The sequence below is a fragment of the Thalia democratica genome, chromosome 5 (assembly GCF_965202585.1).
Source record: "Thalia democratica chromosome 5, ktThaDemo2.hap1.1, whole genome shotgun sequence".
NCBI classification, from domain to species: Eukaryota; Metazoa; Chordata; class Thaliacea; order Salpida; family Salpidae; genus Thalia; species Thalia democratica.
Genome location: NC_139169.1, coordinates 34748618 through 34767989, shown reverse-complemented (window position 1 = coordinate 34767989; position 19372 = coordinate 34748618). Strand labels below are relative to the sequence as shown.

General features: G+C 25.4%; 1 protein-coding gene across 1 annotated transcript; it reads right to left on the bottom strand.

Annotated features, from left to right (window-relative positions):
- Positions 1-9844: 9844 nt before the first annotated feature.
- On the bottom strand, positions 9845-18191 carry LOC145836446 (protein transport protein Sec23A-like). Its single transcript, XM_082944245.1, has 16 exons — positions 18168-18191; positions 17602-17694; positions 15190-15357; positions 14810-14880; positions 14327-14630; positions 13978-14090; positions 13747-13870; positions 13276-13461; positions 12726-12832; positions 12366-12534; positions 12152-12229; positions 11644-11799; positions 11250-11336; positions 10964-11088; positions 10600-10705; positions 9845-9937 (listed from the first exon to the last, which is right to left on the bottom strand). Exons 1-16 carry the CDS (start codon positions 18189-18191, stop codon positions 9845-9847), a joined length of 2004 nt encoding a protein of 667 aa, XP_082800371.1.
- Positions 18192-19372: the final 1181 nt, after the last annotated feature.

The window sequence follows — 19372 nt, the reverse complement described above, 5'->3', positions numbered from 1 at the left end:
TAGTATTATCTAAACTAGCCAATTCAAAGAAATTTTAAAATCAATTCTAGAACCTCTTAAGATTTATTTTAACATTTTAAAAAATTAGCTTTAAGTTTTCCATGGCGTAAGAAACAAATACACGTCTTAATTGCATTAATACTTAGCTAGCTAGTATATTTGCAAATGTATCTATCGAAATGTAATTAAGCCTTTTTATCTTAAAAGCTACAAATCGCGGTCAATAAACAAGACAATCAATTCGTTTTGCACGACAATAAAGCGAATATTTTTAATGAGTGATCTACCGAATCCACAAATTAGGAGCTTACCGAATCTGGATCTTTTTTTAATTAAAATCTGGTTGGATCCGGATAGAATACTGCATACACAGTAACAGTAAACGTTGTCTTTGTGCGTATGCTTGACTTTTGGTTGTCCCAAACTCTTGCAGTCAAACGAGAGAAAGTGCCTGAAGCTTAACCAACACAACTTTAACTTTAAAAATACAAAAATCCTTTAATTGAAAATCGTCTTTGAAACTTTTTAACGGGCTAGTATTTATAAAAAAAACTATCGTTAATAAAATCATATTCATTTGCGTTTAAGTTTAGTTTTTTTAGATTATATTTGAAACTTTTGTCAGTAACAATGTTCTCCTTAAATATTTTAACTGTTGACATATTTACTAAAAGCTGAAAAAATAAACTGTAAGGTCAATAAAAATGAAAACATAATTTGAAAGTACCTTTTTTAAAAAACATACTATTTTAATATTACTTTTAAAATATGTCAAAAGTAACATGGGTTGGGCGATAAAGTATTAGAATAAACTACAGTTAAAAGAATCTAATTTTAGAATTAGTTACGTTAACTGAGAATTTGTTTTAGATGTCAACATTTTAAAACTGAACAAAAATGATCTTTTGAAAATACATTTTTGTTTTTTAATTCAGGACGGGTTTTAAAAAAAATTTTGGATGTCGCAAGACATTTATTTTAATATATTTCTTAATATATAAATGTTATATACTTTTTTTTTATTTGGGTAATTTTCATTATTAAGATAGAACATTATAGCTTTATGAATAAATTTAAACAAGTTTACTTTTTACTTAAAAAACGAAGAAGAAGAAAGTTACTTAAAAATTTACGTTTTAATAAAGAATTTATAGTTTTAACAAACTTAGAGGTAAAATATTACTAACAAAATAAATAAAATTACAAACTTAGTTAAAAAAATTGACTTAAATTAGTTAATTGAAATGAATAAAAAAAATGGTAGCAAATTGTTTATAGTTTTTGCTCAGCCATCTGTTTTATGAATTCCAGTTCTATTACGAAATAGTTCTTTATAACCTAACATTGTCATGATAAATTAAAAAATATTTAATTAGGCAAACTAAAACAAAGAAGTAACTAGCTCTTTGCTTAAACTTTTAAGTCAAGAGTAAATATTAAAGATTTGTTAATAGTAAATTTATTTACTCTTAATACTTTATTTAGATTGATTTACAAACTAAGGATTACTCAAAGTTTTTGACGTAACTCCGGCTATTTCTTTATTCTTTAAAGGGTTTTTGTTTAAAAGAGGTACATACTATGAAAAATAATTCCTTGCTTATAATGCAGAACTCATATGAGATCAAAAAAACTAAACTGTAATTATTATATCAACTAAACCTGTAGTAAGTTTTTTAGTTAATATAAGCTACTAACAATTACCTTGTGAATATTGTTTTGAGCTTTACTAGCATTTTAACCGATAGTAACAAAACTTTTAAGATTAACCTAGAACTTATATAAGTTTAAAAGGCTTACTTGTTTATTTTTTTCAAAACTCACACTAGTTTTAAATATTTTTATAAATTTTAGGCATGGTTTAAACTTTAAAACTTGAGCTAAAAACTTTGTATTTTTAGGTATAATGTTATTTGAATTGATTTTTAAAAAGTTTAAATTTGGTTATGGTATCTTTAAAAACTTGCAATAATTAATTTTGTTTCATCAATTTAATGTAAATTAAACTAATATTGATAACTCACTATTGTTTTTTGTCTTGAGGAGTTGCAACTCTGTAGCTAATTTAAAGTATAATTATTACTTTTTTGTAAAACCAAAAAAGTAATAAAAAGGTAGCTTCTTTTGTTTTTAACGATTAATAAAACTCCTGTGTTACACTTTTTATTTTATTTTTGTGAGCTTCACTAACATTAATATATATTACAGGTGTATGCGAACATTCATATAAGTAACAACTGTCTCTGCTGTAGAAATTAAAAGAAGCTTTGCTGCTTGTATGGCATTGTTGCTCATTTACTAGATAGCAGGGACGTAGCTTTGTACGTTTCTGAAATCTACAGAAACGTATACTTACGAGCAAAAAAACTGACTCTGCTTTCTTAGCTTTTAGTATTCATTTATACTTAGTTATGCACTCCTGAAAGATAATTTTGACATAACATATATGTACTCTTAAGTATTTTTAGAGTCGTAAAAATTTAACGAATGAAATACATCCAAATTGTAACATTTAGCGCGTTAAAGCTTTAATTTGTCAAAAAGCTGCATTGCAAAATCATTCAATTTTATGTTACAAAAATTTGCATAACTAGTTGTTACTATTGACTACGTTAAGTGTATGGTTTTGAAAACAATACAAATGTTTTTGAGTTAAATTGTGATTTTTTAAAACTTATTTTTAATGAATGTTTTCTGAGTTTACGCAAGTGGTATGACATAAAGAGTCATAGGGGGTGTGGAGCAAAATAAATTGCCTTATATACAGTTATCACTCGTACTTCAACATTCCATTTTTGATATATTAACGTAGGTGCATATTTTCAGATAAAGTTCAAAAACATTAGAGGTAGTGTAAACTGCTGTGTTCCCGCTAAGACTTGTTATTTCAGATGTTTTAATTTTTGCAGATTCGTAACTTTTTTGAGCTAGCAACGTCCCTGCTAGATAGTAAAAATTTAAAAAAATATTTATGTAAAGTTAATTAAAAAAAATTAGTTTTAATGAACACTTAACTCTTGCTTATCAATAATGTTTGTGTCAGAGGTAAATACTTATAAAATCTATTATTGTTATCAGACATACAACTTTGAGAAATTAGTTGAAATATTAAGTTTTTCTCTATACATTAAGTTTTTGATAATGACTGATATAAAAGCAATTGGTTTTAACAACAGAAGGATATGCAATATCTTAAAAAGATACGCTTTAAGAGATACATAATATAAGTACATATTTCGATTATAAACAAATTTTATCATTTTAAACAAACCTTTACTTTAGTTATTGTATTAATTTTAATGTGCATACAGTCGTAACAGTTTCAAGAAAAACGTAGTTTATACATAATTTGTTTTTTATACAATCTGAAATTAGAAGTTTAGTTTCATTAAAGTTTATTGAACGACAAAAAAGAGCGCTCAAAATATTTGGTCCAAGGACCTGGTGCACGAAAAAACCTTTCGATTATCGAGTCGCACATCACGGATACCTTTAAATATCTTTTTCAGGACAATTTGTGCGATAACAAGTATATTTTTATTTTTCTACGACTTGTAATAATGTTTTTAAATTTTATATTTAGCAAAATTTAAATAATTATGTTTTTAAAATTATTGTTGAGTATACATATAGGTTTAATTTTCGGAATTGTAATTCACTCTGTCAATTTTTCAGTTAAGATGATACTATTTGACTTTGTGTTTTTGAAATATTTGCTCTTAGATCTTCAAATTTTTACAACAAGGCTTTCAAACACTACTCTAATAATAAATAAGTTTACAAATCATTATTACTACTTTTAAAGCAAAGCATCTGGAATATTAAGTCGTTAAAGCTTTTAAAAACTAAATTGCCTATTACAATCAAATTTGTTCACAAATTGACATTAATAGCAGAATCTTTATTTGTTTTAGTTGCAAAAATACACGTTGTTATGATTTAAACCTTTTTTCAATAAACAAAATAAAAGTAGTTTTGTATTGTTCAAATTTTCTTTCTTTTTATAATCTAAATAAAATAGATAAAATTAGTTTATTTTATGTTTTTCAAACAATTTTTTTAAGTTTGATTCTTTAGTTTAGTTTTAAACATGTTTTATTAATAAATTATTAGAGGTTTATTATGACAGAAATAAAATATTACTGTAGCATTATAAATAAGTACTACAACTAGCTTATAACGTTTAAGAAATTGATAGTTAAACTTGTTTAAGTTAAACATAACTTTATTAACATTATATAAGCATTTTAATAGTTTTGAATTCTTATAGTTTCAATATGCTTTTTTATTATAAACAGAAGGTTTTAGTCATCCTTTTTATTTTGTCTTGTAAAATATACAAGTTATCCAACTATACATTTTTTAAGTTATTTAAATTAAATAGAAATAGAATTTTAGATAAATAGAAAAAAGAAAAATTAGTTTTTTTATAAGACAAAAAAAATGTTAAAAAAATAAAAATATCAAGGAAAAGAATACAAAAAGTCTAGTTTTTACAGTATTAAGCGAAGAACATTGGTAGTTACTAATAGTATATTAGTCATGTATAACTTTATATGACTAAAGCATATTATTGTTAATATTTGTTTACAAAGTATTTTATAGCTGTTTGTTTTATTTACTGAATATCTATAATAAAAAAATAGGTAGTACTTATTTAATAGTTTCTTCATTAAATTTGTTTATGATTCTAACTGTTTCTTTGTTTAAATTTCTCGTTGTGAAGTAGAAAGCAGTTAATGAAAATGAAATTTTAAAACACTAGTAATATCTAAAAAATATTAAAAGTTAATTTGTTGTAAGTTTTGTTAAAAATACAGCAAAAAGTTTTTTTTTTATATTGTTGTAATTAACCAGAAATTTATTTAAACATAAGTATAACTAGTGTTTAGTAAATACTAAACTAAAATAAGTTAATACTAAACAGTAAATTTTTATTTTTTCTAGTATTGAACATTTCTAAACTAGTATATACGAAAAAAAGAACCTAATATGTTTTGCAGACTAATTCCGTTATATCAAAAATTATTTCAATATAACGTTTGGAAAATTTAGAAGGCATTAAATTGAGAGCTCTGAATGCAGAACTTGGAAAATGATTTATGTTTGAAACACAACATTTTAAAGTTCATATTATAACTACATTAACTTCTTTAAATATTTGACAAAAAATAAGTTTTTCAAATAATTTTTGGATTTTGAAGGTTAGTAATTTTAAGTATTTCTTCTTTACTAGTTTTAGGTATCTTACTAATGCGTAAACTTTAAGAATTATCTTTTGTTAATTTGTTTTTTATCCACTTTAATTGTTGTTTGACTTAATTTTTCTAAAAACATAAAAGTGTTGTTTTTCTGTATGTCAAAACTTATATAAGTTGTTCGGAATTTAATAAGAAATATTATAAAAACCACAAATAAACATTATTCTTTCCTTATTACACTAACAAATGTTTCTGTGAGTTAACGGGTTAACACACTTCAACGGAGCTCTGTAAAAAACAAATATTATAAGGAATAAATAGAAGCTATAGTAGGTACACATGTGTGTTTTATTAAAAATAAAATTAAATGCTATAGAATATTGTATATTTATGGTTTTTAGCAGAAACAATACATATTGTTAAATCCGACGGTAATAAAACTATATAATATTCGCAACTATTGAGTTTAAATTAGATAAAGTAATATAAAATACAAAATAACAAATCATTATATAAAGCAACTCACATGAAGGTCAAGAAATACTGACTTAAAATATTTAATTGTTACTAATCATTCAAAAAAACTTCCAACAATTACATCACGATATTACGCTTTTATATATTAAAAATAAAGTAAGATATTTATCTTCACTAAAAACTAGGTAAATTGTTCTTTAATTTTGTAAGAGTAGTAAGGTACTTTAATTTAAAATAGCTTTTGCAATTATTTTGAAAAATAATAAGTAATCTATTGTGAATGAAAAGAAGTAAAATAACAAACATTAATGACTGAATTAATAAATTATTCAGTAGTCAAGGTAATAAAGCTATAAAAACTTGGAAAATAATATGCGTTTCTAAAATGATTATAATGCTTAAATCTTTATAATAACAACAGTAAAGTTAGAAACAATTTAAGATAACAAATAAAAATTAAAAACTTAAAACAAAGCAAAAAAAAAAACTAAATTTGTTATAAAGCTATGATTAATAGTTAAATTACAGCGCCGTATATAAAAACACCACAACTTAAACTGCATATATATTGCATACCAAGTAAGATGATTGACCGCTGTTTAGAAAAGAGCAGTCGGGTGTAAAAAGTAAAAATGTTTTATATAGGTGTTTTAAATATATAGTAAATTAACTATATAATGAATTATAATAAATTAATAAAATATATTATGAACTGAATTATGTAACAAGTTATGAGTTTGTGTTTAAAAAGAAACCTTTAGTGTAAAACATACAAAAGTAATATATCAAAAATCTGTATTTCATATATATTTTGTCTTTTAATGCTTAAGTAAAATAAAAACAATAGTTAAAAGTTCTATAACTTAAGAGTATTCACTTTATTCTTAATATTATTTTTGTTAACGGACTTAATTTTTATTTTACGAAACCTTTTCGTTAAAATATTAGAGCCTGAAAATTGAAAGTTTTGATTATTTGTTACATTTACAATCATGATTTTTATTCATAACTTGAATTGTTGACATTTAATCCTTAAAACGTTCGAGGAAAAGTTATATTGTAGCAGTAAATTCTTAAAAAGTTGCTTAAAAACTTACTTAAACCTGGTTATCATTTGTAATATCAAAATAAAAATAAAGAAACTTTTGGTAAAGAACTTTTTTTTTTTTGGGATTAACTTTTCATTTTTTTAGTAATCCGAGTTAAGTTATGTAAATACTCATATTACAGGTTTTATAAAAGTGTTCAACTCAGTAAATAATGACATTTTTTTACAAAACTTGCAATGATATTTTCAAAGTCACTTAATTGATGTAATATGAGTTCCGTTAACTTTTGTCTATAATAAACAACTTTCACTACATGCCTTACACTTATTAAACTTTACTACAATGCAACTAATTATATCCCATATTTTAAAATTGACAAAAGACTTAAACAAAATAATCAAAGGTTTTAAGTTAAACAACTTAAAGTATTGAACAACTAACGGAACTATGTAGTATATTTACTATTTTTAATTTAACTATAATTTGTTAGTTTTTAAGGTGTCACTAACAAATACAATATATCTTACAGCAATAGTAACGTATTACAAATAATAAAAACAATAATGTCTACCGGTAAAGAAAATGCACAAGTCAATAAACTATCACTCTTAACCAGTTTTGAAGATGAAGAAAATGCACAAGTCGATATTACAGAAAATCAATTTACTAAGGTAGTTTGGAAGTATTTGCAATTCTTGCTAGTTATAGCCAAAACATTAACGGAAATAAAAGATGATGAAGATAAAATAAAGAGAGAAAAGAGAAAATTCATAGCTATAAAAAATGAGTTGTTTAATTTTCTTATCGCACATAAAAAAATTTATTGCATAAATGAAATAACAGTCGAGCTAGAGGATTGTTCAGTTGTATATGGAAAAACATTGAATATTATATATTATGGAAATGATTTTCTAAAATTAGAGGACATTGTAAAAATTAATGAAGTACCTAAAAAAAGTACTGAAAAAAGAATAGGGATATGTGCAGAAAGTTATAAAGGAGAAATACTTGACGCGATAAGATTAAAACAAGGAAAATCGCTCCTAACAATGCAAGATATTCACCAATTTTTGAGGAAACATTTATTAATTGATAAAAGCGACTTTAACACCAATTGTTCAAACTATGCAGATCTAAAAGATTACATTAAACAAAGAATTGAAGACTATTGCAATGAAGAAATATCTACTAGAAACATAAACCAGATGTCTTTTAGATTTCAAGGATCTGTCGAAGACCACGAAGATGAGATATCATGTGCGGTTTGCTTGAATGATTACGAAACAAATCAAGAAGTTTGTCGTTTACCCTGCAAACACTTCTGCTGTAGAGTTTGCACGGAGAAAATGTTTTCAGCTACTAACGAAGGATTACAGCCAAATATTTTGTGTCCAGTATGCCGCAATGATTGTACTTAACTGTATATTTTTGTAAGCTTTTATAAAATATTAAAAAAGCAAGTGATTGTGGTGTTACTAAACTTTTATATACTGAACTTCCAATTTAAGAAAATACGAAATAAGATAAAAGTAAAGGTGTATTTTACTTTCTAGAAATAATAAAATAAGTGTTTATGTAGTAAAAATTTTATTGTAAATAAAGTCGGTATGACTTTACATAAATAAGTATACGACATATTCTTCAGCTAAATTTTACTTTTTTACTTCTTTACAAAATTTTGAATGAACAAGTTATTTACCTTATTAACTTTAATCTAAGTAAAACAAATTTAATTATATTCAAAAATTTCTCATTTATTTATCACTTGGACTTGATGCAACCTGGTGGGTTGCCATCCATAGTCTAGATTACTTGTTTAAGGTTTATTTGTGGATTGAAAACTGTTATTTTTTCAATTGTATGCTTTAAATGATGTTTTGCTAGACGTACCTTTGAAACTTAACAACATAATTCAATTATTAATTTAACATAATCGAATATAAATTTATCTTTTTGAAATGGCATACAAATTTATATGTGCAAGAATTAGATAGTATTATATGAAGCTTTAGCTTATATCATTACGCTCTTTAAAAACACTGTATGAGTTGTCATCTCTAAGCCTACATAAGCTTATTATTGAATAAACGAGAACGTTGCCATCAGAACGGTGACAGAAGCAGTATTACAGTATCATTTTCCTGACCAACAGATTAATTGCAATAATGGCTGAATCAGCGAGATTTCGCGCCATTTTTTTTCTGCAGAAAAACCTTAAAACGGAGTCTATAAAAAAGATGTCTAAAATATCTCCGTCTTGAAAGTAGTATTCATAGCGGAAATTTAACAATAAAAGGCTTTATACAGCTTTTATGGAATCAATTTTTACTTCAATTACAACAAAACATACTGTTGTAGTCTTAACAATAAGTTTCATTACCGACGACGTATACTATCACTGCAATTTTGACATGTATTTCACAATAGAAAAATTTACATGTGTCAGTTATTCGTAAAAACTAACAAAAGCGTTTGATTTTTGTTAAAATTAGTTAAATACTAACTAGTTAGTTAAGTTACATAAAACAACTGAACAATTTTGTAGCATTTTATCAATATATTTATTAAAGCACTTCCTAATATAAATACACTTTTATAGGATATTAAAATATTTTACTATAATAAAAACTATACTTCATATAATACTTTTAGAGTGAAGCTAAAATATAATTCTAAATTAGAAACAGTATGTAATAATAATTTTTATTTGTTTTTATAGAATAAAATTGCAGTTATATTAGTTTGTTAAAATCACCTAGTTTTTTTTTCGTTTTTAGATAAGTTTGAAATTTTAAGTAACATAAAGTACTCAAACAATAGTAGTAAAAAAAGACAGATTTACATTATTTATCTTTTCAAAAAAATTAAAAAAATTTTAAGAAATTTATTCCTAAACTCAAAAAACGTTAGTTGAAATTTTTCTTTTTTAAATGTTTTAAACTATAAGGCGAAAATGTACCTAATCTAATCTAATAAGTCCTTAATTAGGATGAGCAAAAATAACTTAATCGCACTTCAAAATAAATAAAAAAAGTTTATGTAAAGTGTAGTCATTGTTGTAACTTTTAGAAAAGAACTGTAAAAGTAGCTAGAAGTATAAAAAACAGTAATAAGTTGCTAGTCTTTTATAGTAAAAAGTGCTTCGAGGTATTCCATGAAGTTATCATAATCAATATCATCGGTTAGTACTTCAACTCCATCATCTTCTTCCTAAAAATTAATTGGTAATTATAAAAATAAATATAATAAATTCGTAATTATAAAATAAAATAACTATAGGTGTTAAAAGAAAAAATATATATAACTATCTTTACGTATTTTTATTGTTAAAAAATTTATAGAAAATCAAGTAGACAACTTTTTTTAACAACAAAAGTAAAACAAACTAGAAAAACAAGCATTAACATATAAGATCACTCATAATGCAAACAATAAAAAATTCTTCTTCTTATAATACCTAAAATAATATTTTTATTAATTTAAAATAGAATCGTTCAGCTAAACTAATAGCACTTTTAAATAAATAATACTTATACTAAAAATAAGTGATAAAAATTTGAATTTTAAGGCGTAATAAAATGGTGTTTGTTATAAAATAAATAAACTTAACAAAACTCTAAAAAACTTAAAAATAATAAAAAAATTTGTAAAACGTGTTTAATTACCTGTAGTATTAATAAAACAAAAAAAAATTAACTAAAAATATTTATGTAGAGCGATTATCTTTAAACTGTTTGATTTTGCGCTAGTCTCTAATTTATATAAAGTCGCTTTACTTTAGTTTTTTTTTAGGTATTACTTTCCACCATAAGTTGAAACTTGTTAACTTTGATTTTTTATAAGCTGATTATTATTTAAAACACCACACGTACCTGATGAAGCGCAAATTTGTCTTTATGAGTTTTGTAGGTTTTCGCCGGGTTGACGTGATGCAAGAGAAAACGAGATTGGCTTCCCCCGTGTTGCGTTTCAACGAACCTACATTAAATGTAATTAGCAAGAAGTTAGATCAAAGTATATTTGCGGTTTTTGTTCAACTTGAGGTTTTATCGGTAACTCGAAGAGAAAAAGAGCTACGTTTTTTAAATGTTTCTAAAGTGAGTTATAAAGTTTACATAATGTGGTAAAAAATAAGTTAAAGTTTTTAAAATAAAATTTATACATAAAATGAGCCAGCTAAAATAAAGTAATATATATTTATTGCTAACATTAATTAATAACATAATGAAAGTTAACCTAGAAACGGGAAATCTTTCTTCTAGTATTTCATTAGCTTCTCCTAGTGGAGCCTCAAGCAGCTCCTTTAAATTGCCGTACGCAGGGTCTAAATGGTATCCCTTTGCTTTCCATTCGGCTATGTTCTATAAAATAAAGAAGATTAAATATATCAGGCTCCAGTTTAGTTAAGGAAAAACTTTTCCGATTCTTAAAACAACATGAGAATGATTAAGTTTAAAAAGAAATAGCAAAAGTTTCTTCAACGTGTAAAAGATTAAACTAAATAATTAAGAGAAAAGCTTACTTGTCCATGGTAGATCAGAACCACGAAGAACGTATCTAATAACAAAATTGTATCTTTCTTCACACTTGTACTATCGCATGGTATTTGCTGAAAATTATAAAATTAAGTAATCATCACATTAATCTATAAATTATGTATTGATTGTTTTCAGATTTGCACAAAGTAATGATAAGTATAAGCTCACTTTTATACAGTTTGTACATGCGAATTGGAAAATAAAAAATTCTTTTTAATTCTTTGTAAATTTTCTAAGTGCATTTATATTGTGAGAGAACATTTAAACGTAAGTTAAAAATATTGGGTAAATTTTATGAATCCACCAAAATGTTATAATGACTGAAATATTTTTTTCTATAAAAGTAGTGAAAAGTAGAACAAGATATTGATCATTTACTGCAGCTCCGTCGAAAGAATATGATCTCAGGTAAGGTTTTATGATCAACAGAAAACTGTAAGTGGGCAATCTGTTGAAGTAGTGTCTTACATAGGCAGTTTCATCTGGACCTTTTTCAAGGTTTAACAAATTGCTCTTTCTCAGTAAATATACGAACTGTTTAAAAAAACGTTTTTAAGTTTTAATACAAAAGTGCTGTTTTAAAAATAAATTATAGTAACCTAAAGTACTATTGTAGTTTTTTAAGTGTTAATAAGCTTTTCTATACTAAAATGTTAATGTTAATTGTCAGAAGTTTAAAACATTTACTTTCTTATTAGAAAAACGCATTTAAAGTCGAATCAAGTTCTTTAAATTTGCACAATAATAATATATAATTTTTTTTCTTTAAATCAAATGTTCTACTTTTTACTTCAGCATTCACATTGAATAATCTTAGTTTAGACTAAAATTTAACTAGTACTTATAAGAATACAATAATAAAAGACATTGATGAAAAAAAACAAACCTCTGAAAAATCATGAAAGTTAGGTGATAATTTGACAGAATGTTTGTTTCCTTGTTTGTAGTCCCCGAATAGTTTCAACTATAAACAAAAAAGTTTGTTTATTTAGAGCTTAAGTTCTACAGCTAATAACTGAATTTATATGTGCTAATATGTTAACTTTACTTTCTTTTGCATTGATAAATTAGAGTTTAATTTGTGAGTATAAAAAACTTACAAGATCTATAAGCGTTTTGTCGACGAACAATCGAAGATCTTTTACAGAATCTTCTATTGTGACTCCTTCTTTAGATCTACAGATCGCCAACCTCACAATTGATATTGCGCCGGCCTCCGCATCGAAACTTGCTTTCAAATAACGATCAATTACGCCTTCACGTTCCCAGCTGTTTGTAATTGAAAAAGTTTTTGTAAAGCTAAAGCTATTTTAATATGTTATGGATGAGTTTAAAAAAAAAATCCAAAGAATCTAGCTTACTTGTAAAACGCTACATAGTTTTACAAAAAGTAAACATTATTAATTAGAAAAAAATTCGGAATCTTTAAAGGTATGCTACTTTATAAAGGGTTTACTCACTGTCTTTCAGTCGTGGTGACTCGTATTCTGCGTGATCCGTCAAAATGCGTGTACCTCGTTATAAATTGAATGCCTGTTTCCCAATCCAACCGTTGAACTTTTTCGTTCTGTTAGATTTGTTTTGATTAGTCTTTTGTGAGCACGGAATTTTGTTGCTGGTTTTCCCACACAAGTCAAAAAGTTTAGACGTGTCCGCATGTGCGTAGAAAACTAATATCATAGATTACTGCGTTAAGTTATACTTTAATTATAAAGTAAGACTTTTTTTTCCGTAATTGTGTACTAGTTATTATAAACATTACTTGTATTGAAATATAAACTTTTAAAACTTAAAGATTTAAATATACATTTTTAATGAATATTTATTGCGTATTACTTACGCAATACAACTAGACAAATTGTTGACTTTGATAACTTAACAAATATTTTGAATTTCAAGTACAGTTTTGCATGTATTTATTTTAGTTCAACTTTTACTTTTTATGATATTACTTATTAGTTTTGTTTTAGGTGAAAAAATAATAAAGTTAGTACACAAGTAAATACAAACTTCAACCTTGTTATCTACAGTGAAATAAATTGCAAGGGTCGTGATGGAATCGATTCCGTTTATTTTCCACTTGTTTGTTCCACTGAAACAGACCTTGTTATCAGTGCTGACATTAGAACCCAGCTGTTTTGCCGAGACGCAAGGTCCTATCGCCCCCTTTATCTTTATCTTTCTTTTGCAAGTTGTCTGTAATATATGATATTTTTACTAAAAAAATCAGCTAAAACAAACTAGGTACGTAAATATTATAATAAAGTTTATTTATTCGGACAAAAAAAAAACTTTAAGTTGTTTTATTATATCAATTAGTAAAGGGTTAAAAGTTTAAAGATAAACTAAATGTTTATGTTTTTCAAAAAAAAACAAAAAAAAAAGGCATTTAGATAGTTAATGTGTTTGTGTCAATTTTTTTTTCTAATTCGTCCAATTCTCTTTAAAACGGAAAAACAATAGAATTAAGTTACAACTCACTTTGACTTCCACCTCGACGTTGAACGCCATTTCCAGTTGGTCGTTTTCATCTCTTGCGAATATTTTCTGGTATGATTGTTTGAAGTGAGAACTGCCGAAGGTATCACACAACAACATTAATCCGCTGAAAAAATAAATTTAAGTATTTAAAATATATTTTAAATGTATGAACTAAATTTTCAAAAACTGTTATGTTTATAGTATATTTGTGGAATTCATTAAACAACTTACCCTGTTTGTTTGAAATATTGCATTTCATGGAGACCACTTTCGTTGCAGTAACAGGAGAAAATATCAACTATATGTCCGTTTTTTGCGGCTTGATCAGCGAGGTCTTTGTAGTGCTGAAACCAAAAGAGCTTAGTCAAAAATTTTTTTTAAATCAAATCCTAAACATATAAACTTGAGGTACTAACGAACAAATACAGTTTTTATTTTCAAAACAGCCTCCTTCAATAACATTATTTATGATATTATTAAGTTAACTATTTACATACGTAGACAACTAAACAATAGTTAACGTTATATAAGTTAGCGCATGATTTTTTTCTCTAATTTAACGTTTAAAAGCTCGTTTCACCTGTACAATCCTCTTATCACTGGAGGTCTCCTCGTCAAGGATGTCTTTCCAAGACCTCATCACCACTTTCATGTCCAGCTCCGCCACTTTGCCCGGGCCCCGGGTGCACGGCCCGCCGAGGAAGGTCATGACCCTGCCCGGCATACCGGGGTAGGAGCACTCGATCAGGGCGATGGCGTGGGACAACGCGGACCCGAGGCACTGCTCGGGCCGGTGGGCTCTCTTTACAGGGTAAGAGTCCACTTTGAGGTTGTTGAAGATATCGGTGGCAATCTCGTCGCAATTTTTGACAGGCTGAATGAACCTGTGTATTTGTAAAAATGCTTTTTTGGTGAAAAATGTATAAAATGTCTAAATTGTATAATTTTCTATTTGGTTTTACTTTTTAAAATATAAATAAAACTTTGATTTTTTTGCTTAAAAAAATATTTACTATAAAGTTAAAGGTACTTTATAAACTTTTTAAAGAATCTAGGTACTAACTTATTTACACCTTTACCATCAAAAATGTGTGTACGAAATTCCTGGTTTTCTTTTTTAATTCCAAGTTGTGTCTGTAAAAGTTATCTTTAATTCAAAAGCTTTGTATTTTTTGAAGACAAATAAAATGTATTTCTAATCTTATTAATTACGCTAACTAAGAAAATTTCGAACTATATACATAACTAATAATTGATTTTGTTTTTTTATAAAATATACTTAGTTATAACTAAACTACAATATCTAGTTTTTTCTTGGATTAATAAATTCAGATAAAATTTTGTAAATCACCTAGTTTTTATTATATTTTAAGTTAATTTTTATTATTTCTTAAATGCATAATACAAAACCGAGGTCGTTTTTTAAAGTTGAATATAAACTACCTCTAGCTGTTTAGCAGAAACGACATCAGTGGAATTTATAACGTAAGATCCTTGCCACTTAAACTGCGTTAGACGGTGGATTTCAGTAAAATGGCCAAAAGTAATTATTCCAATCAATGCATTTTCAGGCAACAACGCCAATGTCATGGACAGACTGTTTTTTAGTTCCTGCAAAATTTTTTATGTTAGTTATTTTTCTATCACTTAAAAAATCAACTAAGGTTTTTTTTATGTTTACTATTAAAATGAATTGAGATAGTTTTTTAGTGTATTAATTAAGTATTTTTAGTTTAGACAAAACGTTGTTTAAGAATAGGAATTAAAAATAAACAAATACGGACACGTTTTTGGAGCTTTGTTTATTTTATTACTTAATTTTACTGTCATTTCTGGATAAATTTCTATCATTTCTAAATATTTACTATTCTTTTATGTTTTGAAAAACTTTTTGAAATAAAATTTGTAAACCAAAAATTCTAACCACAAAAAAGTTTAACATTTAATAGGCATAATTTTGACAAGAAACAAACAAACCATATAGACTAGTGTAGTAAAACTTACTAATCAAATAGTAAGTGATTGAAAAACTATTTCTACAAAGGCTTACGTTGCTATTTGTCTAACCTAACTTTCATACTTTTTTGATAATTGAATGTTTAGTCTGTTAAAACTAATTAAATGTATTTAAATGCGTATCACTACTTGGTTATAGCAGTAGACTAAAATTACTTAAAACTTTTTAATTCTATAAAACGGTTTAATTTAAAGAAATTTTAGCTAGTTGTTAAATTTTAAAACAAGGTGATGACAAAAAATTATTTATTACGTAAAGTTTTGTAAGTTTAATACCGTTTTTTTAATTTATTTATTTTTTTATTTTTTTATAAATATTTAATTTATTTATTTATTTTATTTAAAATTAATACCTAGTTAATATTTTCTAGTTATTTATAAATATTTTAAGGTTAAAACTAAAATTTTAAGGCTTTATAAAATTATATAAATTACTATTAATTTTCAACTCAGCGTTTTAAATTGATTTTTTCACTATTTATACAAGCTACATACGATTAGAAATCATAAATTGAAATTTTTTCAAAACTTTTTTAATAAATAAAACCTTATAAAGAATAAACAACTTACTACAGGATTTTGAAAAGTTTCTCTCAAAGAAACAAAAGACACGACCTTTTTCGAAAATTTGAATTTAAAAGAATATGCGACCTACATCGAAAAAGACTGAATTAAAACATTAACATTTATTTAAAAATTTAACTTTTTAAAAAAAAATAGCCCACTTTTGTTTTTAAGCTAAATATTTTCTGTTTTACTATTAATTCAAAATATTGTTTTTATTTTTGTATTGAACGACTAAATTATTTTAAAGTCGCTTTTAAAATCCGTTAAAAAACATGTTTTATACTTTTGAAAAAATTAAATACAGTAATTAAATGTAAAATTTTGCAAAAAAGCTACAGTTATTTCAAATAGAAGTTTTTGTGATTTATTTCAATAAAATAAAGTTAAATCTTATATTTAGCTTTTTAATTAATCAAGTATATTTAGTACTTATTTAGCCTACTTAAATATTAAATATTAAAATTATATTAAACAGTAAATTATATCGGTAGCTTCGAGTATAAAAAAGTTGTAGCTGAAATAAATTTGCGATTGTCTAAAATTTATTAAAAAAGTACAAACGTTACAATCAGAATCTGAGTATGTTATTTTAATTTCAAAGACGGCAAAAGTCTTTGCAGAAAAAGATTTTTTAATAGAATGTTAGGTACCAAATGTAAAGTATAAAATTTGAAGTCAAAATAGGTAAAACAGAAGTAAAAATGTTAAAAAGTTATAAGTACTTAAGAGTAATAATGAATAATAATTTAAGTTGGGGGGAACATATTAAAATGATAAAAAGTAAATTATTAAAGGCAATTAGTGTTCTTTATAAAACAAGGTACTTTTTAAATAAAAATTCTTTAAACTTGAATTTTAATTCACTTTTTATGAGCCAATAAAGTATGGTATGTTATGCTGGGCAGAACTAATAGAAGATAAGTTAAATGAAATCAATGTACTCTATAATAAATCACTCAGGTGCATTCACTATAAAAAGTACAACAAGAATGTGAAAAACTTGAAAATAACAAAAAACAAATTCGAAATATTATTCAAATATGAATTGGGAGTTTTTATGTTTAAATTTGATCATAAAGTTTTACCAGTAAACTTTAATTTTACTTTAAAAATATAACTAAAATACATAGCCATTCAACAAGGTTCTCAAAAATAATATTTTTCTCACCAAGATTAAAAAACTAGCGTGAACTTGGCTTGGATGGTTTTTATTGCAATATTTTTATTAACCAAACTTTAAAACCAATTATTTTCAAGTTTTTAAATGCTAACTTGGAACTTTGTTTTCATTGTAAAGAACGTTCTTTTGCTTTGCTTTTCACAATAATTTCCATTGAACTGGGGTTTGACTTTGTAGTGGGGCCCCTTTAAAAAATTTTTTTTTCTATTTTTTTAATTTTACAAGTTTTTCTCCAAAAATAATAAATTTTTTCAAATTTTGTTTCTTTAAAATACTTATTAAACTAAGTTTAAACTTGTAATTATTTTTTTTCTTTTTTTTTTTAATACCATAAGCCTAGATAAAATTTAAGAAAAATTCCGACTTTGCACGATTTTCGATTTTTAGGTTTACAGACTTTTATGCGAATTTTTTTTTAATAATGTTTATTTTTAACAAACTTGTATAGTTAAGTTTCATGGTGTAATTATTTTTTTTTAAACTAATTATTGTTTTTAGAATATATGACCTATACAAGTTTTACCTAAACTTTTAGTTCTTGAGCAAGAAACCACTCATATAGCTTTGCTAAGAATTTAGGTAAAACTTGTATATGTCATATATAAAAAAAAATACTTTTGAGTTTATCTAGAATGTATAACCCTACAAGATCGCATACCTCCGCTCCATGAAAACTACCCATTGGTATATCAAAATAACTATCGGTATCATTTATCTTCCATACATCATCACCCGAAAAAAGTAAAGAGTCACACGAATGGTATATAATGTCTGTATCTAATTTATTAAAATTAGAAAATTGGGATGCGTAATCTAGTGCGTTAATTAAGTGCGCTTTTGTAATAGACGGATAAAATTCGACGATATCAAAGCTAATAAAACGCTTACTACTTTTATTGTTAATATTGTTAAACCATTGTAATATTTCACCAGTATTTTTCCATTGGATTAGACTAGTGGCTATTCTTACGTCTTTAATTATACTAATTAAAATTTGTTTAGATATTTTTCCAATATGTTTGACAATAGATTGTTTAGTAATATGCGTTTTACTTTTACTTATTAGTCTGCACTTAACTATTGCAGGAAAATTATCTCTATGATCCTTTACTGTTATATACGCTTGCGATCTTTCTAACTTAGGTATACGTTTGCCAGTAATATTATTTTCATTTAAAAGTTCTTGTGCACGGGAGTCTATCGTATCAGCCGGATTTTTGGTACATTTTTTATAGTTTTTTGTGATATTGTCTAAAAGTAGCTTATCATAACTTTTTGGACTGATTTTATATAAATTATTAGTTTTGTCTGCAAAAATAACAAGTTTATTAGACTTTTTATAGAATTAATCTTGTTACGTAAATTATATTGAAAGTTATTAGTTTTACCGGGTTTAAGTTCAATTTTATTGATTAAATCTAATAATTCAGATTCAAATGGTATTAATTTTACACAGATTGGTGCCGACTTTTTGTCGGGAAAGGCAAAGATTTATTTATTGTACTTAATTTACTTGTGTTCAAATGAGCATCAGACTTATCGGATTAATAGTTTGTTTTTTTACACAACTTTTGTTCGTAATAAAATGCACGCCATCTCATTTTTTGGATGAGGGCGTTTGTGTAATGAAACAATCTAACCTGATAAGTGTGCTTTTTCGCCAAAGGGATGTTTTTAAGGGAACCATCGAACTCAAGTACTTCAAATATGCTTTTTTTCTTAGGATTCAGCATTAAACTCTTAGGATTCTTAGGATTCAATTTTTATACTTTTTATCCTTAAGCCTTAGCTAGACAATTAAGATAATTTGACGATTTAGTTAAAAACAAATTTTACAGAGTAATCTATCCAAGAATTAAATTG